The sequence below is a fragment of the Mastigoproctus giganteus genome, chromosome 10, assembly GCF_048544385.1.
Source record: "Mastigoproctus giganteus isolate SK-2022 chromosome 10, ASM4854438v1, whole genome shotgun sequence".
In the NCBI taxonomy this organism is placed as follows: Eukaryota; Metazoa; Arthropoda; class Arachnida; order Uropygi; family Thelyphonidae; genus Mastigoproctus; species Mastigoproctus giganteus.
Genome location: NC_143584.1, coordinates 147,680,932 through 147,708,414, shown reverse-complemented (window position 1 = coordinate 147,708,414; position 27,483 = coordinate 147,680,932). Strand labels below are relative to the sequence as shown.

The window sequence follows — 27,483 nt, the reverse complement described above, 5'->3', positions numbered from 1 at the left end:
GAGGGGAGGAGGGGTTATGCTATTAGTTAAGAAACACATAAAGTCCAAGGAAGTGAAGCCAGTCGACATCGATGGACAGGGCAGTGTCGAGTCAGTTTGGTGTGACATAAGCATAGGGAAATCAAAATTGAGAGTAGGAGTGTGCTATAGGCCTAATGACTCTGATGAGTATAATAAGATATTGTACAGGGAAATAGAGTGGGCCAGTAAATCAGAGAGTCTTATAATGGGGGATTTTAATTTCCCAAATATTGACTGGAATTTGTGGGTTGGTCACTCGCACACTAGCAAGGCTTTTGTGGATTTATTGGATGATTGTTTTCTACATCAGCATGTTCGTGAGGCAACAAGAGGGAGCAATACTCTTGATCTGATTATCAGTAGTGATTCTTCATGCATTAAGAATCTGCAGATAAATGAACCACTAGGTGGCTGTGATCACAGTGTGTTGAAGTGGGATTTACTCAAGGAGGTAACTACCATCAGAGGTAAAGGGAAGGGTTTTTGTTTTCGTAAAGGCGACTATGATGGTCTGAGACAGTATTTAAATTCTATACAGTGGGATCAACTGATGATGTTACCAACAGCAAACTCAAAATGGGAAGCATTCAAGGAACTAATCTTGGAGGCTACCAGGCTTTACATACCAACTAAGAAATATTGTTCAAGGTTTAGGCCTAAATGGTTGTCAGATGAACTAATGAGACATGTGGCAGAGAAGAAAAATGCATGGGATACATACAAATTAATGGGTGACATGGAAGCCTATGATAGATATAAGTTGGTCTGTAACCAAGTCACAAAGGAGATTAGGCAGGCAAAGGCAGACTATGAAAAATCCTTGGCAAAGGATGCAAAGAAAAACAGAAAAGAGTTCTTTACATATATAAACTCAAGAAGGAAAGGGATGAATCAGATTGGTCCACTGGATATTGATGGTTCAACAGTTGAGGATCCTGCTCAGGTGGCTAACAATCTAAACGAGTATTTTGCATCTACATTCACGCATGAGGAGTTATTCAGGAAGGAGAATGATGTAGGTAAAGTAAACATTGGCAGTGAGCTGGATGATTTTGTAATAACTGAGAGGAAAGTGGAGGAGAGATTGTTGAGGATAAACATAAAAAAGGCACCTGGGGTGGATGGGATCTATCCAGTTATATTAAAGGAGGCAGCAAAGGAAGTAAGCAAACCCCTAGCCATAAGTATGAGAGCTTCTTTGGACTCAGGGGAGGTACCCATAGACTGGAGAAGTGCAAATGTAACCCCAATTCACAAAGGAGGATCAAAGGCTGACACAAGTAATTATAGACCTGTTAGTTTAACTTCTGTTCCAGGTAAGTTAATGGAGGCACTGGTTAAAGAAGCACTGCGGGATCATCTAGACAAGAATTCAGTTATAGCTCAGACGCAGCATGGTTTTGTTAAGGGCAGGTCTTGCCTGACCAATTTGATTGGATACTATGATGTAGTCACAAAAGAACTGGATGCAGGGAATAACTTTGATATTATATATTTGGATCTTAGAAAGGCTTTTGATACTGTTGCACATGGAAGACTGCTGCACAAATTGGAGCAGTGTGGCATTGGAGGCAAATTGCTGCTATGGATAAGGGGATGGTTGAGTGGCAGAAGACAGAGAGTGGTAATCAATGGACACTGCTCAACGTGGACTAATGTTATTAGTGGAGTTCCTCAGGGTTCAGTGTTCGGTCCATTGTTGTTTTCGGTGTTTATGAATGATATTGATGATGGGATATCAAGTTTAATGTCCAAGTTTGCAGATGATACAAAGGTTGGCAGGGTTGTTAAGGACACTACTGACGCTATGCTGCTGCAACAAGATCTGGAAAGGTTGAACAGATGGGCTGAGAGGTGGCAAATGAAGTTTAACATTGACAAATGTAAAGTACTACATATGGGAAACAGTAACCCCAGAGCAACGTATCAATTCTGCGGTACTACACTGACAGTGGTGGAGAATGAAAAGGACCTGGGGGTAATTGTGCAGGCAGATATGAAGTTCTCTGAGCAGTGCAGACAAGCTGCAAGAGTAGCTCATGGTGTCTTGTCAATGATATACAGGAATTTTTCTAGCAGGAATAAGGAGGTGATTATTCCCTGGTATAAGGCAATGGTTAGGCCACATCTTGAGTACTGTATACAGGTCTGGAGGCCTCATTTCAAGAAGGATGTAGAGCTGCTGGAACAGGAACAGAGAAGGGCAACAAGATTAGTGAATGGAACAAAGGGTTGCTCTTACGAAGAAAGGCTTAAGTTTTGCAAATTACAGAGTCTGAAGACTAGGCACCGGCGAGGTGATCTGATAGAGGTGTATAAGGCTTTGAATGGTTTGAGCATGCTCAATGCCAATGGGATTCTTCATCTTGCTCAGAATAATCACCTCAGAGGGCATAAATTCAAATTGAGGAAGGACGGATGTCGGATAGATGTGCGGAAATTTGCCTTTGGCCAGCGGGTGGTTGGTTGGTGGAACCGACTTCCATCACTTGTTGTTGAAGTTGATAGCCTAAACAAATTTAAAACTCAACTGGACAGGTATTTCGAACAAACGGAGGGGTGAAATGGGAGTGGCGTGTGTTTTTTTTTTTTTTTTTTTTTTGGCTGATGCTGAATAAGCTTGCTTTCTTGCATCATATGCCTCTACTAATGCTAATGCTAATAACCTCCATGCACAAGCACTGTGGGTGACCATCCAGGTGTGAACCAATGCAAGGAGGGGTCGAGGTGTACCACCCACACCGCATGGAGGAATGCCACCCCCCCTCTGTGTTACTAGGCAATACTAGGTGGTAGATGACTCATCAACCAGTGAAATACCACCACTTTGCTTATTGGAGACTTGAAGTGGTGGAACCCAGGTTTAGTCTTCAGAGAAAAGTTCCGGTCAACCCTTCCCCATCTCTTTCATCATGCAGTATGACTGATGACTTTTGAGATTACGATGAACATCATGGCAAGATCCAATCTTACATTTCGAGGGTACAGCTCTAAAACGGTGTTCGCAGGCCGGCCGCTAGTTAGTACACCGGACCGAACCTATTGGTAACTCTTTAGGAGGCTTCCGGATCAGCTAATGTATAATCTTGCTACCTCTACTCTGCCAGATAGTGACTGGAGGGAGTCCGAGTAATGTGTATGTGGGGGGGGGGGCATTATTGAGGCCACGTTATGTCAAGGATCTGGGTATGTTCTTACCATGTGTATGCCATATCTAAAAATTTCATTACTTTATACAGCAAATGCCCCCCACCTTTTCTTTCTATTGAATATACCATGAATTGTCAAACTAATAAGAGAAAGCTCATCTGCAAAAAGATCTAAACCTCCCGAACACTTCCTAGTTCATTTCAAAAATACATGTAGTCTCAATTATGTCCATTTCCACTTGCAGTCTGCCAAACCCCATGTACTTTTTCTGACAGAATCTCAGCTATCGGTTGATTCAACTACTGCTCATCTCAGTTGCCCAAATTATTCACTGTATGATTCCTTTCACCTCAAAGGTGGTTTTGTGCAGATGTCTATTCCGATATTCCCTGTCAGAGACTTGGTAATTTGGAATCTCCTCTCTTCAATCTTCTCTGGCTTAAAATCTCTCTACCTGATTGTGTCAGATACATCTGTCTCTACCGTTCTCCCAACTCCACTAATCACATGGAGCTCTTTGACTTCGTCTCTTTGCAACTTGACTTTCTCCAGTCCAACTTTCCTAACATTGAGGTAATTTTCCTTGGTGATTTTAATGTTCACAACTCCAGTTGGCTTCCATTTTCTTCTCGCAACTTGGTGATTGTCTCTTCTCCAATGGAGCCTTTATCTCATGGCTATTCCCTACCTCGTATTGTTTTGCATTACAAGAAATCAAAATGGGATGACCTGCAAGATTTCTTTTCTGTTTTTTTTCTTGGTTGGATTACTGCTTCAAAACTTTGATGTCAACATTTTCTCAGATTGTGTCAGTGAAATTATTCTTGTAGGAAGAATCCTTTATTCCACACTCCACTTTAAAGTCTCGTCTTTTATCTAAACCTTGGTTTTCTAATAAATGTGCTAAGGCTGTTGAAGAGAAGAACATTGCATATCGTAATTGGCTTGTTTCCAATTCTTCAGTTTCGTTTTCTGCATACACCTAAGCTCATGACAATTGGAAAGCCGTTATTAATCAGTCCTAACTAGATTTTGAACAGGCTAAGAGTAGAAAACTTGCTTCTTGCCCTAATGGTAGCCGAGCATTCTGGTCTGTTGCCAAAGCTATTGGCAGCAACGTTTCCCATCTTTGCTCCCACCTCTGTGAAAACCAGATGGTTCTGTTGTCACTTCAGCCAAGGATAAAGTTGACCTGCTAGCATCCCATTTTTTTTCAAACTCATGTATTAATGATCTTGGTAAAACACCTCCCACTATTCCCAACACACTCCATTCAATGCCTCCTGTGGTCTTCCCTCAAAATGATGTCAGAAGGATTTTGATAAATCTTGTTGCTAAGAAAGCTCCAGGTTCCGATGGTATTTCTCCACTTGTTCTCAAAACCTGTGCTCTTGAACTTACTCCTGTTCTTTGCCACCTTTTTTCACTTTCTTATTCCAAAGGTGTTTTTCCTTCTTTTGGAAATTTGCTTATATCCAGCCAGTTCCTAAAAAGGGTGACAAATCCTTCCCATCCAATTATCGTCCCATTGCAATTCCTTCTACTCTTTCTAAAGTAATGGAGAAATCAATTAACCGCCAACTCATAAACTACCTAGAAACTTTCCATCTCATCAACGATCGCCAGTATGGATTCCTTCAGTGTCGATCCACTGGTGATATTCTGGCTTATGTTAGCCATTTATGGGCAAATTCAATGGAAAAGTTCGGTGAAACACAAGCAGTTGCTCTTGACATCTCAAAGGCTTTCGATCGTGTTTGGCATAAAGGTCTTCTAAACAAGCTGCCATCTTATGGTTTTCCAAATGTTTTTCGTAATTGGTTATACAGTTTTCTCTCTGATCGCTCACTGAGAGTGATGGTAGATGGCTCTCTGTCTTCTAACTTCTCCGCTAATATTGGTGTACCCCAAGGCTCAGTTCTTTCCCCCACCGTTTTCTTCTTGTATATTAATGACGTTCTTCTTCAAAACAATGAATAGGACTGGAAATCCTATTCATTGTTTTTCCGATGATAGCACATTGCATTCCACTTTCCATTTCGAAAAACCTTGCCCTGCTCAATCAGCTTAAACTTCTCGAAAAACTGCTACCAATTCCTTAAATGCCGATCTCCAGGTAGTTCTCCAGTGGGACGAAGACAACTTAGTTGATTTCAATCCTTCTAAAACTCAGTCTTGTCTTATATCTCGCAAAAAGGATTCTTCTGCTCCTATGCTTATATTTGGGGACACTACAATTTCTAGGCAAGTTGATATATCTCTTTTGGGGATTACCCTTACTTCTAATCTCTCTTGGCACAAGCACATTACAAATATTGCTTCCTCTGCATCTAAAAAACTTGATTTTCTCTTTCGCTTTCGGCATTACTTTTCTTCCAAACAGCTGTTCACTCTGTACAAATCGTAAATCCGCCCTACCATAGAATATTGTTCCCACATCTGGGACGGTGCCCCCAAAACCTCTCTCCGGTTTCTAGATTCCATTCTGGAGAGGGCAGCTAAGTTAATTAATGCTCCTCTCTAACAGATTTTCTCCACGTGCTGTCTCATAGATGTACTGTTTCTGCTGCATGCCTTTCCTACAGATACTTCCATGGGCACTGTTTTTCTGAATTGGCTTCTATTCTTCCCGCTCTCTCTTTCAAAACAGTCTGAACTCGTGCTGCCACCAGCCAATATCCATTTACTGTTCAATTTCAAACTCACAGAACCAATGTTTCACCTTCCTTGTTTATTCATTCATCTGCTGTTTTCTGGAACAACCTTCCTTCATATGTATTTCCTGAAAATTACAGTCTACAGAAGTTCAAGTCTAATGTCAACAAATATCTTCTTCCTTCTTCTCAGCCTCCAATCCAAGCACAGTACCAAGTACTATCGGTTCTAATACCTCCCGTGTTTGGGGTTTTCATAAAAAAAATTACAAAAATATCTGGCAAATCATAGGATGGAAGCTTATTTAGAATAGTTTTATGCCAAACACAGTCAAAAGCCTTTGAAATATCAAGAGTAATCGCTTGATGTTGTTTGTTTGTTATTTAGTTTTTAGGAGCATTAGCAACTATGACCATATTGCTCTGGGGTATGCGGTGGTCATTCACTGACTTTTCCGCACCCTCCGTATTTGGTGGTCACGGGCTCGAACCCTGATCTAACCAAGAAGCGTGTGCTACGCACTGCTGCCCCTGCCCACCTGGCTACGGAGGTGCCTGTAGTAATGGCTTGAGTTTCTCTAAACTTTTCCATTGAATTTGTCCGTAGATGGGTAATGTAACTCGAAATGTTTTTTTTTTTTTTTGCCTCAGGCTTCCTTGCACTATATGGCTAATAATAATAATAAGCCAGAATATCACCAGTGGAACGACATTGACGGAATCCATACTGGCGATCATTGATCAGATGAAAGATTTCCAGATAGTTTAAGAGTTGGCGGTTAATTGATTTTAACATTACTTTAGAAAGAGTAATGGTAAGTGCAGTGAGACAATTATTCGATGGGAAGGATTTGTCACCCTTTTTAGGAACTGACTGGATATGAGCAAATTTCCAAGCAGAAGGAAAAAATCTGCCATAGTGTCCGTGAAAACGCGCTAATTGCTTCAAAAATTTGCTCTGTAACTCGTGATGTTAAATTAGAAGAAAATGGAAAAGCTTTAAATCTGTGGATAGAAGACCGAACTAAAAATAAAATTCCCTTAAGTTCACTCATTATTCATGAAAAGGCAAAACTCCTTTATCAACACTTAAGCGAAACTTGTAATAGCACTGGCGGATAAGTTATTTTAGTTAGCAAAGGCGCTGGTTTGAAAGATTTGTTTGAAATTTCTAATAAATATTACATTTAATATTAAAGTGTTTCTTATTTTCATTTCGATGCCATATGCTTGCATTTTACTATGTTCTGTCTATGTACATAGTCATATTATGAAGGTACCTATAATACATACATAGACAAAATTTTAGACTAGTTTTTCTTATATATTTCATACTTTGGAACGGAACCCCTTTATTACTATGGGAGCCATAACTCAGTATTCGCGTTTTCGGTATTCGCGGCATTTCTCAGGAACATAACCTCCGCGAATAGCGGGGGTTTACTGTACTTAGAAATATTATGACAAATAAATCTGATAATTTACCTTGTATGGCCATCATGCAACACAGAACACAGTAAAGTTTCTCTTTATAATGACCTTCTTTTTAATGTCCTAGCATTTTATAACAACCATGTGGTAGGTCCCAGCCAATTTCCCATAACCTAATGCTGTTTAACATTTGTTGTAATGATCTTGAAAGTCAAACGACCTCTCTGTAACAACCCAAAAATTTCCACCACTCCACTTTTTTTTGTGTTCTTTTAATGACTATATTCACATATAAAAATGAAAGAACTAATTCCTTGAAGCTAATGACAAAGCAGACTCTTGCAGACCGACCATGAAAATCACTCCAAGTGATTTCTTATGGTCAGCTTGCAAATAATGACATTAACTTCAACTAGAAGTTCATTTCATGATACAGTATATATAGATTATGTTTATCACTATGGCTCTTATGAAATGGGTAACTTTACCAACTGTAGACAAAATTAAGATTTTTCAAACTGTAGATAATAGTGTGATTCTAAAGTCAATATCACTGAACAGTTTGGCATTCCCAAGAGTGCATCGTTCTCCATTCTGAAAGATTGAAAGCTTAGAGAAATTTACTGTACCAGGTAGGATCAGAGCACAAAAAGTGAAGTGCTGGAGTTTTGAAAGAGCTGTGACAGAAACCTTTTAAAAACTAAGGCTGAATCATTTAACATCGGATTCAGGGGGAGGTCCCTATGGACTGAAGATGTACGAATGTTTCTCTAATTCATAAAGTAGAATCAAAAGGCAATGTGAGCAATTACAGACCTTAGCTTAACATCTCTTCCAGGAAAAATAATGGAATCACTGGTTAAAGAAATAATGCAGGACCATTTGGACAGGCATGCAATTATACTGTAATCACAGCATGGATTTGTTAAGGGGTGGCCTTGGGTAACTAATCTGAGAGCTTTCTATGATGCAGTGACCAAGGAACTTGATGCAAAAAATAATTTTGACATCATATACTTTGATTTCAGGAAGACTTTTGATACTGTTGTACATAAAAGACTGCTGTATTGAGGGCAAGTTACTGCTATGGATAAAGCAATGGTTGAGTGTAAGAAGACAAAGAGTGGTTATCAATGGGCAGGGCTCTTTGTAGACTAAAGTTATTAGTGGAGTTCCTCAGGGTTCAGTGCTGGGCTCATTGTTGTTTTCAATATTTATCAATAATATTGATGAAATTATAGCAGGCTTAATACAAAGGTTGGCAGAGTGGTTTACGACAGTCATCAAGGTAAGCTACTGCAACAAGATCTAGGAAATGGGCTGATGGGATGAGAAATGTCAGTTGAAGTTTAACATTGACAAATGAAAGGTACTGAATATGGGTAGCAGTAGCCCCAGAGTAACTTATCAATTGTCTGGTACTACACTCGGAGTAGTGCTGAATGAAAAAGACCTGGGGTTAATAGTGCAGTTAAAATGAAATTCCCTGAGCAGTGCTGGCATTCTGCTAGGACAGCTCATGGAGTCTTGTCAGTGATATACAGAAAGTTTGTTAGCTAGATAAGGGAGTGATTATTCCTTTGTATAAGGCCATGGTTGAACTGCATCTTGAGAACTTTATACAGGTGTAAAGGCCTCACTTGAGGAAGAATGTAGATCTGCTGGAACAGGTGCTGAGAAGGGAAACCAGACTGGTGAAGGACAAAAGGTGCTCTTACCTAGAAAGGCTTCAGTTCTGCGAATTGCAGTGTGTCAAGGAAAAGCACGTACAGGGAGATGCCTAATCTCCCCACAGGTGCAGTATTGAGCAAACTGAATGTTAATAGCATTTTTCCACTTGCTGAGATTACACATGCGAGGGGGCATGAATTCAAGTTGAGGAAGGATGGTTGCTGGATAGATGTGCGGAAGTTTGCTTTCAGCCAGCAGGTGGTTGATTGTTGGAACAGGCCTCCCCCTGTTTTTGTATAAGTGGACGGGTTGAATAAAATTTTTTTTTTTTTTTTTTTGGTTGATGCTGCTTAAGCTTGCTTTCGTGAATGATGTTACTGTTCTGAACAAGGTAAGTGTTGGAAGTGATCACAGAATGGTAAGATGCATACTTGATATAGATGTAAGAAAAGAAAGGAAAAAACTGACTCGAGTAAATAATACAAAGATCTTTGAGATAACAGAAGAGGAGAAAAAGTAGTATGTACTGGAACTTAAGAAAGCTTATGCAGACTGCTCAGGCCCAAGATATCACAAGGAATATTACAACTTTCTGAAAGTGATAAAGCCCAAGAAACCTATAGGTAAAAAGAAATCCAAAGAAGAAAAATTAGTCAAGAAACACTTGTCATGATGAACCGAAGACGACATATGAAGAGCAAGAAAAACACTGACAAGGAGAAAATTGAGTATACTGAGTTATGCAAAGCCATTAGAAAGAGACTCAGAGAGGACATAAGAAAATTTAACACAAGAAAAGTAGAACAAGCATTAAGGGAAAACAAAGAATTTAAATTAGCAGCCATGAGCAGTAACACAGAAAGACAAATGATACTGAAACTGAAGAATAGCGATGGTGTACTTATAAATAGCAGAGAAGGCATAATTCAAATAGCAGAAGACTACTATAAAGAGTTATACAAGGAGCAAAGGAATGATGCCAGCAGTGGGGAAGGAGGATCGCAAATTAGTAACACATTCAACATACCTGATGAGGTAGAACATGTGTTGAAGAAATTGAAGAGCAAGAAAGCCCCGGGGGAAGATGAAGTTACTGTAGAATTGTTAAAATTGGGAGCAAGATACATGACACTAAAACTTGCAAGACTCTTCACAAAATGCATTAGAAAAGGCGTGATGCCTAAGGAGTGGAATAATGAAATCATAATTTTGCTGCATAAGAAAGGAGATAAATCAAAAATTGGAAATTATAGACCAATTAGCTTGTTATCGAACATAAACAAGTTGTTCACAAGGGTCATTACTAACAAATTAGAAAGAATACTTGATGAGAATCAACTGAAAGAGCAAGCTGGCTTTAGGACAGGATTCTCAACTATGGATCAGGCATAACACCATTATGCCTGGCATTTGTGGATTATGAAAAGGCATTTGACTCCATACAGCATAAGGCAATGTTTCGGACACTGGAAAGACAAGGTATAGATACCCCATATATAATGATTTTGAAGAAAATATATGAGACTATATATATGAAGAAAATATATATGAAATATATTGAGAAAGGAGTTCGACAAGGAGACACAATATCTTCAAAGTTGTTTACTGCTGCCCTTGAGGAAGCTTTCAGGAGATTAGACTGGTCACAGAAAGGAGTCAATGTGAATGGAGAGTACCTAAACCATTTACAAGTTGCAGATGACATTGTAATCATAAGTCATGATCCAAAAGAATTAGAGGAAATTCTTAATCAGTTATGCAGAGTTAGTAAGGATTTTGGACTAAAGATGAATATGGCTAAAACAAAAGTAATGATGAACAAGTATGCCACAGAAAGAGACATAATGATTGAAGGAGCAGTAATTGAAAAGGTGGAGTCATATACTTATCTGGGACAAGTTATTAGCTGTAATAATAATAAATGGCTGGAAGTCAAGAGAAGAATAAATTTTGGATGGATAGTATTCAGGAAATATAGTCACATACTGAGGAGCAATATCCCAATTTGAAACGTAAAATATTGAACCAATGTATACGTCCCACCATGACTTATGGAAGGGAAATGTGGGCACTCACCAAAAGAATGGAAAAGAAGCTGAGAACTACACAGTGAAGAATGAAACAAATTATATTGGGAATCAGACTGTTGGATAATAAGAGAAACACATGGATTAGGCAGCAAACTCAAGTAAAGGACATTCTTATCAAAACTAAAGAACTAAAATGGTCTTGGGCAGGGCACATAGCTCGAAGACATGATGACAGATGGACTAAGAAAATAACAGAATGGTACCCAAGAGGAGCTAGAAGAAAACCTGGAAGACAACAACGGAGATGAACAGATGAAATTTATGAGTTTGTGGGTAGATAATGGATGGCCATTGCACAAAACAGAAGGAACTGGAAAGTTAGTGGAGAGGCCTTTATCCTGCAGTGGATTGAAAATGGCTGATGATGATGATGAAGCTTGCTTTCTTGCATCATTTGCCATTACTACTACTCCTGCCACTACTAAATGAATTTTGAAGATTTCAAACATTTCAATGAATAGTTCCAGAAATTTAAGACTCATTGTGAGCTGCCTTTCACAAAAGCATGGGAAAAGTGCAGCTGTGGACACTGAAGCTATGAAGAAACATAAAAAGAGTCATTTGAAAAATGTTTTAATGCCATCTACATATTGAGCAAACCAAAAGTCTTGGAGCTCATCAAAAATCTCAGAGGAATGGATCAGAAACTTAGATTGCAAGATGAAAATTGTGCAGTTTGTGGATAACTGCACCCATCATTTCCAAGAGAATGCACTCACTGTTTAGTACCTGCTACCTAATATAACACCAGTTCTTCATCCACTTGATAAATGTAATTTGGTTTTTTGAAGAAATTTATAAAACAATGCCGTTAAACAAAACAGTTCAAAATTGACATACTGTAGGCAATGTATTTATGTGTTTTCAACGTGGGATGAGGTTAACAAAAAGTGATCTCCAATTGCTTCAAGCAGTTTTAAGCTGGATTTATCAACTTGAATGAAGCTTTGCATGCTTCTTCTTCTATTAATCATCTGATAACAGTCTGATAAAAGTTTTCCAAGAATATTATTTATATTATATAATTTAGTTTATTTATTTAATTTTGTCTTATTCTATTCAATTTTGATTTAAACGATTTTTATTTCTATTTATTTAAATTTTATCACATATCCTTAAATGTGTATAAACATCCCCCATTATTCCTTAAGCCAATACCTGCAGTACTGATACCCTCGGGCACAAGTACACTCTGAGATCGAGACTATAAAAGATAATCTCTTACTCTTTTCCACCAAAGCACCTGGTAACTAGATTAAGTAAACCAGTGTGTGTGTGTGTATATATATATATATATATATTGCATTTGATTTGTCAAAACCATTTTTATTTTTCTGTTATTTCTACTGGTTTTAATTCACTATTTATATATATATATATATATATATATATATATATATATATATATATATATATATAATGTTTGTTTGTTTGTTATTTGGTTTTTAGGAGCATTAGCAACTAAGGCCATATTGCTCCGGCATATGCGGTGGTCATTCTCTGACCTTTCCGCATCCTCCGTATTTGGTGGTGACGGGCTCGAACCCCGGTCTAATCAAGAAGCGTGTGCTACGCACTGCTGCTCCTTCCCACCTGGCTACGGAGGCGTCCAATATATAATGTGTGTGTGTGTGTGTGTGTGTGTGTTTAACTGATAAATTTATCAACTAGTTCAGTGGTTTTCAACCTTTTTTTAATAACGGCACCGCTAATTAATTAATTTTATTTTGCTGCACCCCTACTCAATTTTCTGCATGGTAGATCTGATTCTCTCCCTCTGTGTGTGTGTGTGTGTTGTTTTTTTGTAGCATTAGCAACTAAGGCCATATTGCTCCGGGAATATGCGGTGGTCATTCCCTGAACTTTCCGTATTTGGTGGTGACAGGCTCGAACCCCAGTCTAATCAAGAAGCGTGTGTTACGCACTGCTGCTCCTTCCCATCTGGCTACGGAGGTGTGTGTGTGTTCTTATATATCTAATATTAAAAAATATATATGCTATATGATAGTTATTACAATAATATAATTATAAAAATTACATTTCATAATACAAATTATATGTATACAGTATATAATAATTTTATTCTTTATATAGAGGTACTAAGTAAACATCAATTATAGATCACCACAAAATTAAAAAGATACTGTACACCTTTTTATAATGAAGTAAACATATAAATTCTTAAAAAAATAATAAGTTTAAGTAACTGAAACCCAAGTTACATGGCACCCCTGGAATGTTGTTTCGGCACCACATTGAAAACCACTGAACTAGTTCTTGTGTCCAGAATGATCTTTTGTGACAGTGATATTGCAAAAAACAGCTGGTGTTTACGTATTATTATTATTTACTATATAAAAGTAACCTTAAAACAAAATTTTTCGAATTAGATCTAAGTTTGATTTACCAAACTTTCAATTCTAGTAAAAATTTTAAGAATTCCATAAAATATCTTAGTTACTGTATTTGAAGTTCACAAAAGAAATAGTAAGAAAATACCATGAAACATTTGACTCCATTATGTACATATTTCCAATGGAAATAAATATAATAATACCAACGTATGTTATGGGTGCTTTATTATCTTCACACAACAAAGGTTACCTATGCATCATGCTGCTCAAGGAACACCTTGGAACCTTACTAATCCGTCCTAATTCTGGGTAGGGATAGTCTGAATTAGAATAATATTTTATACGTAAATATTTTCAAGTCATAATTAATAAAAAAGGCAAATTTATTCCTAATCCATCACCCTATTTTAATTTAAATGCTATTATTAAGGCAAAAATGTAACAGAAAGAAAACACATTTTATGAAAAATGTTGATATTTGAAACAATAATGGAATACAAAGGATTCATGTCAAACTGAACACAAATGTTTTAAACAATAAACTTTAATTCTGTTAATGAGAAATGGCAACTGAAGTTTAACATTGACAAATGCAAGGTATTACATATGGGTAGCAGTAGTCCCAGGTTAATGTACCAACTGTGTAATTCTACACCCAGAGTAGTGGTAAATGAAAATGACCTGGTATTAATTATCCAGTCAGATATGAAGTTCTCTAAGCATTGCAGGTAGGCTGCAAGTGTGTTCCAGCAATCAGCTACCTGCTTTAGCCAGCAGGTAGTTGATTGCTGGAACAGACTTCTATCTGTCGTTATGGAAGTTGATAGCTTAAATAAATTCAAGGAAGAACTGGACAAACGTTTGAAGCGGATTAATGGGTGAAATGGGAAGTGTTTTTTTTTTTGGCTGATGCTCTGTAAACTTGCTTTCTTGCATCATATGCCACTCTTGATTCAGAATATTCAGTCTTCATCCAGGTATGGAGGTGGATCTGTTTAGCTTTGGCATTCGGTGGTGGGTGGTAGTTATTGAGAGAGATGCCAAATGGCTTCTCTGCCATGCGTGTCATTTCAGCCTTTGGTGAGGTAGGTCCAGTAAAGAGCTTGGAAGATGACACGCTGTGAAAGACTTGCATCCATCATACTAGAAGTCGTTGACAGTGTGTATATCTGGTGCTGAGAGATTAAAGAGGGACAATTCAGTATATTGCTGCCATCTTGGACATCTCATGTGAATACCACAGATAGGAGAGGTTTTCACTATGAAAAAGGTGTCAGCACAATGGGTCCCAAAGTTTTACAGCAGATGAAAAATGCACAAGGGTTGTCAAGTTAAGTGAACATTTGCATCATTTTCATGCAGATCCAGCAAATTTCCTTGCAAGATTTGTGAATGAGATGTGGGTCCATCACTTTCAGCCAGAAACAAAGGAGAAGTCCAAACAGTGGAAACACAGCTCTTCTCTCCCCCTCCAAAGAAAGACAAGTTGATTCCTTCAAACTCTGTGAGTGATAGCAAGGTGATGACATTGGTTTTTTGGGATGCTTATGACATGTTGCTAGTGTATTACCTACAGAAAGGCCAGACAGTCTCAGGGGCATATTACTCTTATTATTATGTTTATTTCTGAATTGAAATATGTACATAATTGGGGTCAAACATTTTGTGGTAATTTCTCACCACTTCAATTTGTGCAAAGACAGTATAACTAGGGGTTATTATTATGGAATTCTGAAAAATTTTTAGTAGAGTAAAACAGTAGAATTAAAAGTTTTATAAATCAAAGTCAGATCCATTTCAAAGAATTTTGTTTTAAGGTTAATTTTTATACAGTAAACAACAATAATCAACACTCAAATATATTTTCTTCACACTGAAGGCCTCATGCAAAGTTTCAAATGCTGCCAACATTTTATGTTTAGAAGGTTTATATTGCCCTCGTTCTCATCTAACTTATCATTGATATTGTCACTAGTTAGCATTAGTAGAGGCATATGATGCAAGTAAGCAAGAGTATGCAGCATCAGCCAAAAAAAACCCCACTCTCATTTCATCCCTCCGTTTGTTCGAAATACTTGTCCAGCTGAGCCATAAATTTATTTAGGCTATCAACTTCTGCAACAAGGGATGGAAGTCTGTTCCACCAACCAACTACCCTCTGGCTAAAGGCAAATTTCTGAACATCTATCGTACATCTGTCTCTCCTCAATTTGAATTTATGCCATCTCAGGTGATTATTCTGAGCAAGAGGAAGAATCCCATCGGCATTGAGCATGCTCAAACCATTCAAGGCTTTATACACCCCTATCAGATCACCTCGCCGGTGCCTAGTCTCCAGATGCTGTAATTTGCAAAACTTAAGCCTGTCTTCGTAAGAGCAACCCTTTGTTCCATTCACTAATCTTGTTGCCCTTCTCTGTACTCGTTCCAGCAGCTCCAGATCTGTATACAGTACTCAAGGTGTGGCCTGACCATTGCCTTATACAAGGGAATAATCACCTCCTGATCCCTGCTAGAAAAATTCCTGTATATATCATTGACAAGACACCATGAACTACTCTTGCAGCCCATCTGCACTGCTCAGAAAACTTCATATCTGCCTGCACAATTACCCCCAGGTCCTTTTCATTCTCTACCACTGTCATTGTAGTACCACAGAGTTGATACGTTGCTCTGGAGTTACTGTTTCCCATATGTAGTACTTTACATTTGTAAATGTTATACTTCATTTGCCACCTCTTAGCCCATCTGCTCGACCTTTCCAGATCCTGTTGCAACAGCATAACGTCAGTAGCAGGGTTGGCAGGGTTGTCCTTAACAACCCTGCCAACCTTTGTACAGCAGGCCCCCGTTATAACGCGGTTTCCTTTACGTTGATTCGCTATAACGCTGTTCTTAAATTATAACCCATATCTGACTATAACGCTGTCACAGATCACTATAACGCTCTTTTACAGATTGCATTTTTGGCATATTTAACGAAATTTGCCTTTAGCCAGCGGGCAGTTGGTTTGTGGAATAGACTTCCATCACTTGTTGTTGAAGTTGATAGCCTAAACAAATTTAAGGCTCAGCTGGACAGGTATTTCGAACGAACGGAGAGGTGAAATGGGAGTAGTGGTTGTGCTTTTTTTTTTTCTTTTTTTTTTTTTTTTTTTTTGGCTGATGCTGAATAAGCTTGCTTTCTTGCATCATATGCCTCTACTAATGCTAAAATCGTTTCATTTGATGGAGTCAGTAGCTTGCAAATGAATAGCAAAACAGCATTGAAATGTTTCCCACTTGAGAAATTTTCCCACGCTCAGTGAAATTTTCTCACATGCTAATTTAATTGCAGTACAGTAACTTGTTACGTAGTTCCGAGATCAACATTTAAAAAAAATTATCACGTATATTGCTTGTAATATTTGCGTTATATGCATTTATCCGAAGTCTAGTCATCACTCAGTACAGTATTAGACATTGTGCATAACGGACAGTTTACTTGAACATTGTATCGTAATTAATTGCAACCAACGGAGTTATATTTTAGAAGAGTTAATAATGGCTGATAACAAAGAAAAAGCAATGTCTGAGCACAGTACGAAGACTATAAATGTAAGAAAAAGACTGAATTTGAAAATTGAATTAGACAGTGTGAAGTGAATCGATTCCCATCAATGACAAGCGGATGTGTGCCATAATTTAGGACTTGCAAGTTTAACTGTAAGAACAATTCAGTTATAAAAAAATAAAGAATTAATTTTAGCAGTGGGAAAGATAGCTGTTCCACTGCAAGCAATTAGGGCTAGGCTGGCTATTAGGATTGAAATGGAAAAGACTTTAACTAATTTTATTGAAGATAAAGTTCATTGCAGAATTCAGTTAAGTTAAATATTATAAAAAAAAAAAAAAAAAAAGAGAGAGAGAGAAAGAGATTAGCCAATATGATGATCTTGATGATCTGAAGATAATTTACCTAAAAAAAAAATAAAATGTGGAACCATTTAAAACTGGTAAGAGCAGGTTGAATAGATTTAAAATCTAGGGAGAAGCCACAAGTGCAGATCAAGGAGCCGAAACTTTCAAAAAAGAACTTTTTAAAATTATTGAAGAGGGATATTATGTGTTATACTTCTCAACAAGTTTATAACATAGATGAAGCAGGACTTTTGTGGAAACGAATTCCTAAAAGAAGTTTCATATTGAAAGAAGCAAAAAACATGCCAGGTTTCAAAGCGGCGAAGAATCGGGTGACTTTATCGTTGGGTGGTAAATATGCTGGGGATTTAAAATTAATACCACTTTTAGTTTATTTAGAAGAGAGCCAAAGTTCAACCCAAAATCAACACATTTTTCATGATTAAATTCATCAATTAAATTAAATCAATCAAAATAAATTTAGATCAATTAAATTCATGATTTTAATTGGAATTTTAATTTTGATACGTAAATAGTTACCACATAATTATATACGTATGTAATGCAGAATATTTTATATGTACAAATATTTGAATATTAAATATTTTGACCGAAATTTGTGCATCTTTTCATTATCGTTTATTATTGATTAGGAAATATCCTATGGCACCGACCGCAACGTACAAATACATATGTTACCTTATGGGAATGTGGAGCTCACTTGGCACTCTGTTTTTCCGGAACGAATTATCAGCGTTAAGCAGGGGTCACCTGTATCGTCTGCAAACTTGGACATTAAGCTTGATATACCATCATCAGTATCATTTATAGATATAGAAAACAACAATGGACCCAACACTGATCCCTGAGGGACTCCACTAATAACATTAGTCCACGATGAGCAGTGTCCATTAATTACCACTCTCTGTCTTCTGCCACTCGACCATCCCTTTATCCATAGCAACAATTTGCCACCAATGCCACACTGCTCCAATTTGTGCAGCAGTCTTCCATGTGCAACAGTATCAAAAGCCTTTCTAAGGTCCAAATAAATAATATCAAAGTTATTCCCTGCATCCAGTTCTTTTGTGACTGCATCATAGTATCCAATCGAATTGGTCAGGCAAGACTTTCCCTTAACAAAACTATGCTGTGTCCGAGCTATAACTGAAGTCTTGTCTAGATGATCCTGCAGTGCTTCTTTAACCAGTGCCTCCATTAATTTTCCGGGAACAGAAGTTAAACTCACAGGTCTATAATTAATTGTGTCAGCTTTTGATCCTCCTTTGTGAATTGGGGTCACATTTGCACATCTCCAGTCCATGGGTACCTCCCCTGAGTCCAAGGAAGCTCTCATAATTATGGCTAAGGGTTTGCTTACTTCCTTTGCTGCCTCCTTTAATATAACTGAATAGATCCCATCCAACCCAGGTGCCTTTTTTATGGTTATCTTCAACAATTTCTCCTCCACTTTACTCTCAGTTATTACAAGATTATCTAGCTTACTGCCAGAGTTGAATACACCTCTGGCATTCCCCTCCCTGAATAACTCTTCATGTGTGAATGTCGATGCAAAATATTCATTCAGTTTGTTAGCTACCTGAGCAGGATCATCAACAGTTGAACCATTGATATCAAGTGGACCAATCTGATTCATCCCCTTCCTTCTAGAGTTTACATAGGTAAAGAACTCTTTTCTGTTTTTCTTTGCATCCTTTGCCAAGGATTTCTCATAATCTGCCTTTGCTTCCCTAATCTCCTTTGTGACTTGGTTACAGACCAGCTTATATCTATCATAGGCTTCCATGTCACCCATTAATTTATATGTATCCCATGCATTTTTCTTCTCTGCCATATGTCTCATTAGTTCATCTGACATCCGTTTAGGCCTAAACATTGAACAGTATTTCTTGGTTGGTATGTAAGTACCAACAAAGTACTGTTACCCAGTACTGGAGGAAAGGGACTTGGGTGTTACGATACGGTCAGACATGAAATTCTCTGAGCATTGTAAACAAGTTGCAAGGAAGGCCCATGGTGTCCTATCGATGATCTATCGAACTTTTGCAAGTAGAGATAGGGACATGATAATCCCATTATATAAGGCTTATGTTAGACCACACTTGGAATACTGTGTTCAAGTATGGAGACCGCACCTAAAGAAAGACATCGAGCGTCTTGAAAGGGTGCAAAGAAGGGTAAGGTCTCACCTGGTGAGATCGGCAAAATGGCGTCCTTATGAAGAAAGACTTCGAATATTTGGGTTGCAGAGTTTGGAAACTAGACACCATAGAGGAGATTTGATTGAGGTGTTTAAGGCTCTGAGAGGCATCAGTAAAATGAATGAGGACAAAATTTTCAAGATTATAAATGATGCTAGAATTAGGGGACATAAATTCAAGTTATGGGGGGGGGGAATGTTTAGATTGGACTGCAGGAAGTTTTATTTTAGCCAGCGAGTTATAAATTACTGGAATAAGTTGCCTTCATGGGTGGTAGAGGCTGACAGTTTGGGGAAATTCAAAGGTCATCTGGATAGTACTTTCGGGTAAGGGAAGCGCATAGGATGATAGGTTTAATTTCCTTTTTATTTATATTTTATTTTATTTATATATATATATATATATTTTTTTTTTTAATTATTATTATTTAGTTATTTATTTTATTTATTTATTTATTTTTTGTTTTTATCATTGTTTTGTTCGGATTTTTTTTTTTTTTTTTTTTTTGCTGGTGCAGCATAAGCCATAGGCTTTCTTGCACCACACGGCTGATACTAATACTAATACTAAATCCTAGTAGCTTCCAAGATAAATTCTTTGAATGCTTCCCGTTTTGAATTTGCTGTTGTTAACATCATCAGTTGGTCCCACTGTATAGAATTTAAATACTGTCTCAGACCATCATAGTCGCCGTTACGAAAGCAAAAACCCTTCCCTTTACCCCTTATGGTAGTTACCTCTTTGAGTAAAGCACACTGTGATCACTGCCACCTAGTGGTTCCTTTATCTGCAGATTCTTAATGTATAAAGAATCTCTACTGATAATCAGATCAAGAGTATTACTCCCTCTACTTGCCTCCCGAACATGCTGATGTAGAAAACAATCATCCAATAAATCCACAAAAGCCTTGCTAGTGTGTGAGTGACCAACCCACAAATTCCAGTCAGTATCTTGGGAAATTAAAATCCCCATTATAAGACTCTCTGATTTACTGGCCCACTCTATTTCCCTGTACAGTTTCTTATTATACTCATCAGGCCTATAGCACACTCCTACTCTCAATTTTGATCTCCCAGTGCTTATGTCACACCAAACTGACTCGACACTGCACTGTCCAGCGACGTCGACTGGCTTCACTTCCTTGGATTTTTTTTGTTTCTTAACTAATAGCATAACCCCTCCTCCCTTCCTATCCTGTCTATCCTTTCTGTACACATTGTACTCCCCAAATTCTAGTTCTGCATTCCTTATATCTGTGTGACACCACGTCTCTGATATCCCAAAAATATCTGCCTTTGATGTTTTGAGCAATACCTCAAATTCATCAAATTTGTTTACCAAACTCCTAGAATTGGTGTACACGCAAGTATACATGCACCTGTTCCTATTCTTAGCTATCCTGTCCTGTCTATCCTTTCTGTACACATTGTACTCCCCAAATTCCAGTTCTGCATTCCTTATATCTGTGTGACACCACGTCTCTGATATCCCAACAATATCTGCCCTTGATGTTTTGAGCAATATCTCAAATTCATCAAATTTATTTACCAAACTCCTAGCATTGGTGTACACGCAAGTGTACACCAATGCTTATGTTATGCACCTGTTCCTATTCTTAGCTACCCTAACACAACCCATGTGTTTACTTGTACTGCAATGACTCCCAGCAGTCTCTGAAATACCCTGCATCTTGGTTTCCAGACTGCTGCTCATTCCAATAGAAGCAGTGCAAGAATCACTTTCACCTCTGCTGGTGGCTACTGTTAATCTATTAGTCCTTGTATCCCCCCAAGCTAGCAGTTTTCCGACCCACCTAACACTGCCTCGATAGCATCAGCAAATATTCTTGCACCCTTTCTATTTAAGTGTATTCCATTCCTGTAGAAGCAGTCTCTCCTGTTAACAAGTACAGACCAAGCTGAAAAAAATTCTACCCCTAGCTCTTTGAATACTCTCTAAAATGTCAGAGCTATCGGATATTCAGCTAATATGACATCATTATCAACTCCTAAAAATTCATCAAGAACAATTTCTCCACTGATCCAACTTCTCACTTGGAGTATTTCCCAAGATTGCTCAATATATTGTAGTAGTTTATCCCTCTCATTGATGTTAATGAGAGTCCAATCAATCCTAAAGCAGGCGGCACCTCCATAGCCAGGTCGGAAGGAGCAGCAGTGTGTAGCCCACGCTTCTTGATTAGACCTGGGTTCGAACCTGTCACCACCAAAAACAGAGGATGCGGAAAGGTCAGGGAATGACCACCGCATATCCCGGAGCAATATGGCCTTAGTTGCTAATGCCCCTAAAAACCAAATAACTAACCTAAAGCAGGCTGTCATAGGAGTCTCTCATCTTTGAAACAAATGACCAATTATCCTATCAGGTGAACCATCTGTTTGAAAGTAGTGCAATGCCAGAGAAACTCGTTTCTGTGAGAATTAAGACCTTTGCATTATCTGTGCATTTTTAATCCTGCTGACTATAAATTGAATTTATCCAAAAATAAAACTTTGCAGTTGAATTTACCTCAAACTGTATTATGGAATAAGATAAAGTTAGACATCTAGTATAATTTTTTTAATTTATAAATTAATAGAATGTTACAGTTTGTGGAGTGATACTCATAGAAAAACAATCAATAAAAACTACATTTCTCACTACCTATCCCAGTATCCCTTCATCATCCACAATAGGATAGAAAAGTCAAAATTAGATAACAGAAGACAACAAAAACATGTCACCATTTCACTGTCTCTGTCTCTACTGAGCAGCAGCCTAAAATGTAGTCTTGATGAGAGAGAGACATATCTGTGATAAAGAAAATAGACATCGCAAAGCAGTACATGATCAGATATATAAGTGATTTGGATTTTATTTTACTGACTTATTACTGTGCACTTTCAGTGTTGAATGTCTCTTTTTGGTGTTGTGTGTCTGCTATCATTGTAAAATGAAAAATTCACTTAAATGCTGTTAAAATACACATTAACAAATCTTTAAAAATATTGTGCTACACAATTTCTAATGTGTTTCATTTCAATTCAGTGCAATTCAATTACATTGAATTGCAGTCTGCACCTAACCCCCAGCTTTGAAGCCAAACATAACTGGTTTTAAAAACAGCTTTTTATATTTTCTCTCTGTTTCACAGACTGTCACCATTTCAATATCTTTGTCTCTACTGAGCAGTCAGCCTAGATTGCTCAGTAGAGAGAGGGAGAGAGAGAGGTGGGCAGGTCTGTGTGATAAAGAAAATAAAATATACTTCACAAGGCAGGACATGATCGGATACGTAAGTTTGATTTGGATTTTATTCTACTGACTTGTGACTGTGCATTTTCACAGACTTTTGTATTAAATGTCTCTCTTGGTGGTGTATCTGCTACCATTGTAAAATTAAAAATGGCCGCAAGTATTGTTCTCTTAACTGTTGCATTTTTAGAATGAAATTCAGTTTCATTCTTGAAGATGTGTCATATCACTTTTCCAATTTTTTTATTGCATAAATTATATTATTACTGTAGTTGACTAATTTTAAATCTTTTTTTTCTTTCTTTCTTTCTTTTTTTTTTTTTTAGAGATGTACCGCTCATTAGGATGGTTTGTACTGGTGATAATTCTTTCCATTTCAACCTTTGGATTTTGGATATGTGTTTTGGTTCTTCTGTCCTCTGTGTGTTTTATAGTAGGGTAAGTAAATTCATTACTAAAGAATAATGCTGCATTTAATAACCCTTGATTGTTAGGCACACCCAAAAATTTTATAAACATGAATGAATAGTATACTTTCAATATTTTTAGATAAAAGGCAAGAAATTGTTTAAAACTATGCCCTTTATAATATTAAAAAATAAAGAATGAAACAGCAAGTATGAATAATAATTTCTACTCGCTGTGAGCATGATATGAAGAGTCATCCACGACAGCACAGTAGTTTCACTGTTTGTCACTTATTTGGAAATGTCTGGGTTTGAGTTTTCTCACAGACTGGTGAAATTCCTAAAGGTCTCTTCAGTTTGGATTGTAGAGGAAGGAACCCTATGCCCACCATCTGAGATTTAGCCAATCTCAGATGGTGGGCCTAGGGTTCCTTCCATGAGTTATTTTGGTTTTTCAGCCCACACAGCATTCAAATTGGTTTGTGAACATACACTTGTACACAAATAACACAAGGTGGTGTAATATGGCCTAAGTTGTTAATGTGCCTAATAGCTAACAACTGGTATGACTAGCTCATCATACAGAGTGCTTGAACAGTGAGGGGATACTTGTTATATAATGGAACCATAGCAATAATTTTCTAGTTCTAATACAGTAAATGATCTTGATAATTGATGCTGATCAAACTATACTAAAGGAATAATAAATTTTGAATTATTGCTTCTCTTGTTTTCTTTTGAAACTGAATGCAAGCGACAGATTTCAGCAGCTGCTTGGGATCCAACCAAAAAAACAAATAGTTGCATGAAATATAGTCCAACAAATATATAAGTTAATAGTTGCATGAAATATAGTCCAAGAAGATAATGCCAACTTTCTAGCACATTTTCACCTTATTCATTAGGGACTTAATATAAATTAGCATAAAGTTTAACAGTACATAGGAAATCCCTATATTTATTATAGTCATTAGGGACTTCTAAAATGTTTAATAGAGAAACTGGGATTAAAAAAAAAAAAAAAAAAAAAAAAAACTACCTGGAAAAACACTCTGAGTCACTCTAGAATTAGCAGAATAGTTTATGAGTAAAAATTTGGGGAGGGGATAAAGGATTCCACCCAATCCACTCAAATATTGGTTAATATTTCGGAATAATGCAGAGTGATTTTTTTTTTTTTTTATTAACCATCTAATAGGTGTGCAAGAATGATAATAACAGCAGGCATGTATCTTTTATTCACCAGTCAGTTTCTGGGGAGGAAAAAAGGCACAAATTAATTTATAATGGAAAACTTTATAAATTTGTTCATAATTTTGATGCTAAAGTAGAATCTCAAAAATCCAGCACTTCTTGAATATTTATCCATGAGTAGTTGACTGGGCAGAGGGGGAAATAGGCAAGCGAGACTTGGGGTGAAGCACTATTAATAATTTCCAAACACAAGTTTCTTTCTGTTTTAGATATTTCCTAGACCATGTATCATTGTTACTATGTATTTGCAACATATAAAATCATTCAATAGTAGTTGTGTGGTACTTAAATAATACAGTAGTGTGTATTTAATTTTAAGATGATTTAATTACTGAAATCATATTGCACTATATTTCAACAATACTAATCCCAAGTTTCATTATTAATTGAAAAGCTCACATCTGGTGAGTATGGGCTTGGCACACCCAGGGTCCTGAGCTGGATATCATCATTCTTCTCTTTCTTGGTGATTCCCTCCTACTTTCTACTTCTGACTCTCTCTCTCTCTCTCTAACAGAATTTTTTTTTTTTTTTTGGCTGGTGCAGCATAAGCCTCAGGCTTCCTTGCACCATACAGCTAATAATAATAATAATAAATCCAAGGCACTTGATAGTGAAAAAGACATGAGAGTAATTGTACAAGTCAACCTAATGTTCTCACAATGTTGTCAATGTCTCAGATGTGCTACTAGGACAGCATATAGAATTTTGTGTAGTAAAGGCAAAAGAGGTAATTATTATTCTATTATATAAAACTTTCATTAGGCTACATCTTGAGTATCATATATAAATTTGGAATTCCATTTTAGGAAGAATGTGGATCTGCTGGAAAGAGCACTAGAGGAACAGTTAGTGTACCATCAAAAAAACATGGGTGCAAGAATATGGATTCCAATTATACCATGAAAAAACTATGCATCCGTTTCTTTTGTCAGTGTAACTTCTGGCCAAATCCTGAACTCACATTTCAGATTTCACATTTCACATTATCAAAAGCTATGCTTCTTGTTGTGCACTAGAAGTTTCATATTTTCAATGCATACTGCAACATTAGTTGTCTCGCAATGCGAGTAGAGGCTTATGTGCTTCAGCATAAAGTATGGATTCCAATTATACCATGAAAAAACTATGCATCCGTTTCTTTTGTCAGTGTAACTTCTGGCCAAATCCTGAACTCACATTGGACTGTCAACTAAAACTAATTCTAATAAATTAAGGTATTCAAAGATTTTTAGGAATAAAATTTGATTATAAACTGGCCTTGGAACACATTAAACAGCTCAAAACTTCCTGAAAAAAATTAGAAAATTCTGAAAGCCCTGTTATCTATCAAGTGGGAAGCTGATCACTTCACTCTTTTCTGTTTATACAGAGCTCTAATGAAGTCCAGGCTTGACTATGAAGAACCGATATATAACTCAGCAAGAACCAGTTTTCTTTGTTGGCTTGATCCTTTCTATCATAGTATTATATTCACTTCTTTGGGAGCCTTTCATACGTTCCCAATTTATAGCCTTTATGCTGAAGCACATAAGCCTCTACTCCCATTGAGAGACAACTAATGTTGCAGTACGCATTGAAAATATGAAACTTCTAGTGCACAACAAGAAGCATAGCTTTTGATAGCCTTTATGCTGAAGCACATAAGCCTCTACTCGCATTGCGAGACAACTAATGTTGCAGTATGCATTGAAAATATGAAACTTCTAGTGCACAACAAGAAGCATAGCTTTTGATAATCACCTGAATCAACTTTTATGAGAGATGATGCCACAACTAATTGCTAGTATGTGAGCACCAAAGGTGATCATCCTGCAAAAAATCTGCTGAGAGGAAGTCTTTGTGGTATCTTTCCTTGTCAGTGCCAGTTTGTCAGACTTGACACCTATTAACTTATGACCATGCAGCTACTTGAATTCACAGGTGTGCTTGGGAATGCAGTTACACTACTTTTGTGACATAGGCAATTAATCCTGGAAGTGGCAGACATCCCTCAGCTGTATACAGTGCCCTATGGACTTCTGTAATGGCTATCAGCTATTTCATCATTAGCTTTAATCATGCTCTCAACTATGCTGTCTGCTGTAGTCTGGTCTTGTTGAGCTGTGCACAATTTGATTAAAAAATCAGATGCAACTGTACCCCTCCACAAGCAGATGCATATACCTAGAGTGACAGCTACAGAGAAGTACTTTAGCCAATTTATCAAGTTTAGTATGCGCTTGATGTTAGAAAACAAAACCATACCTTTATGAAATTTTCTGAATTTGGCCATTGAAAATCTTAAGCATATATCAGACCGAGAAGACATGCAAATTTCACTCTTTGAAATGTTATAGAGATTTATAACTGTAATTTCCAGATTAAACTTTTTTATCACTCAGTGGTTGTATGTAAAATGTTTTTTTTTTTTTTTTTTTTTTTTTGTTTCAGGATGTTTACAGCATGCCATGCATTTTGTATTAAAAGTGTAACTATATGTGGAAATGAAGATGTAGCACCTATTTCGGGCATTTCAGATTCTGGTATTTTAAATGTAAGTTAATTTTTGATATTTTAAATTGGAATTAAAATTTTATTTTTCAGTTTAAGAGAACTATATTTTAAACAGATGAAGGTGAGGGAAGGTGTTCAAATATAACCCTGTAATGGTGGTGTCCCGTGTAACAAGCTGGTATTGGAGAACCCTGACAGGTGTCAACTTTTTTTTTTAAAAAAATTTATTAATTTTGCTGAAAATAAATAAAAAAAAACATTACAAGCATAAATATTAAGATGAAGCTGTTAGTCTCTTCCATTTTCCAGTTTGAGTGCAAAAATGGGCACATATATTTCTGCTTATTATATGTATAAATTTTTAAAACAAAAAAAAAAAAAAATATATATATACAGGGTGTCTCAAAAATACATGGCGTAACTTCAGGAATGAATTCCTCATATGTAGACAATAAAAATATTTTATATCAACATAGCTCCGGAAATGCTTGGTTTCCGCGTTTTGAAGGTCTGTCTATGACACTTAACTGTTCACATCACCTTATAGTAATTGTTCAAAATGTCCACCTTCTGCCTG

At 37.0% G+C, this 27,483-nt stretch overlaps 1 protein-coding gene across 1 annotated transcript in view; it reads left to right on the top strand.

Moving 5' to 3' along the window:
* The window catches only part of LOC150079350 (sorting nexin-13-like), a 392,325-nt gene that overhangs the window by 44,341 nt on the left and 320,501 nt on the right, over positions 1–27,483 (top strand). Inside the window, exons 2-3 of the mRNA XM_090382305.1 lie at positions 23,076–23,187; positions 26,844–26,946. Coding sequence (XP_090238431.1) covers positions 23,078–23,187; positions 26,844–26,946 — 213 coding nt within the window. The 5' untranslated portion in view covers positions 23,076–23,077. The remainder of the gene's footprint in view (positions 1–23,075; positions 23,188–26,843; positions 26,947–27,483) is intronic.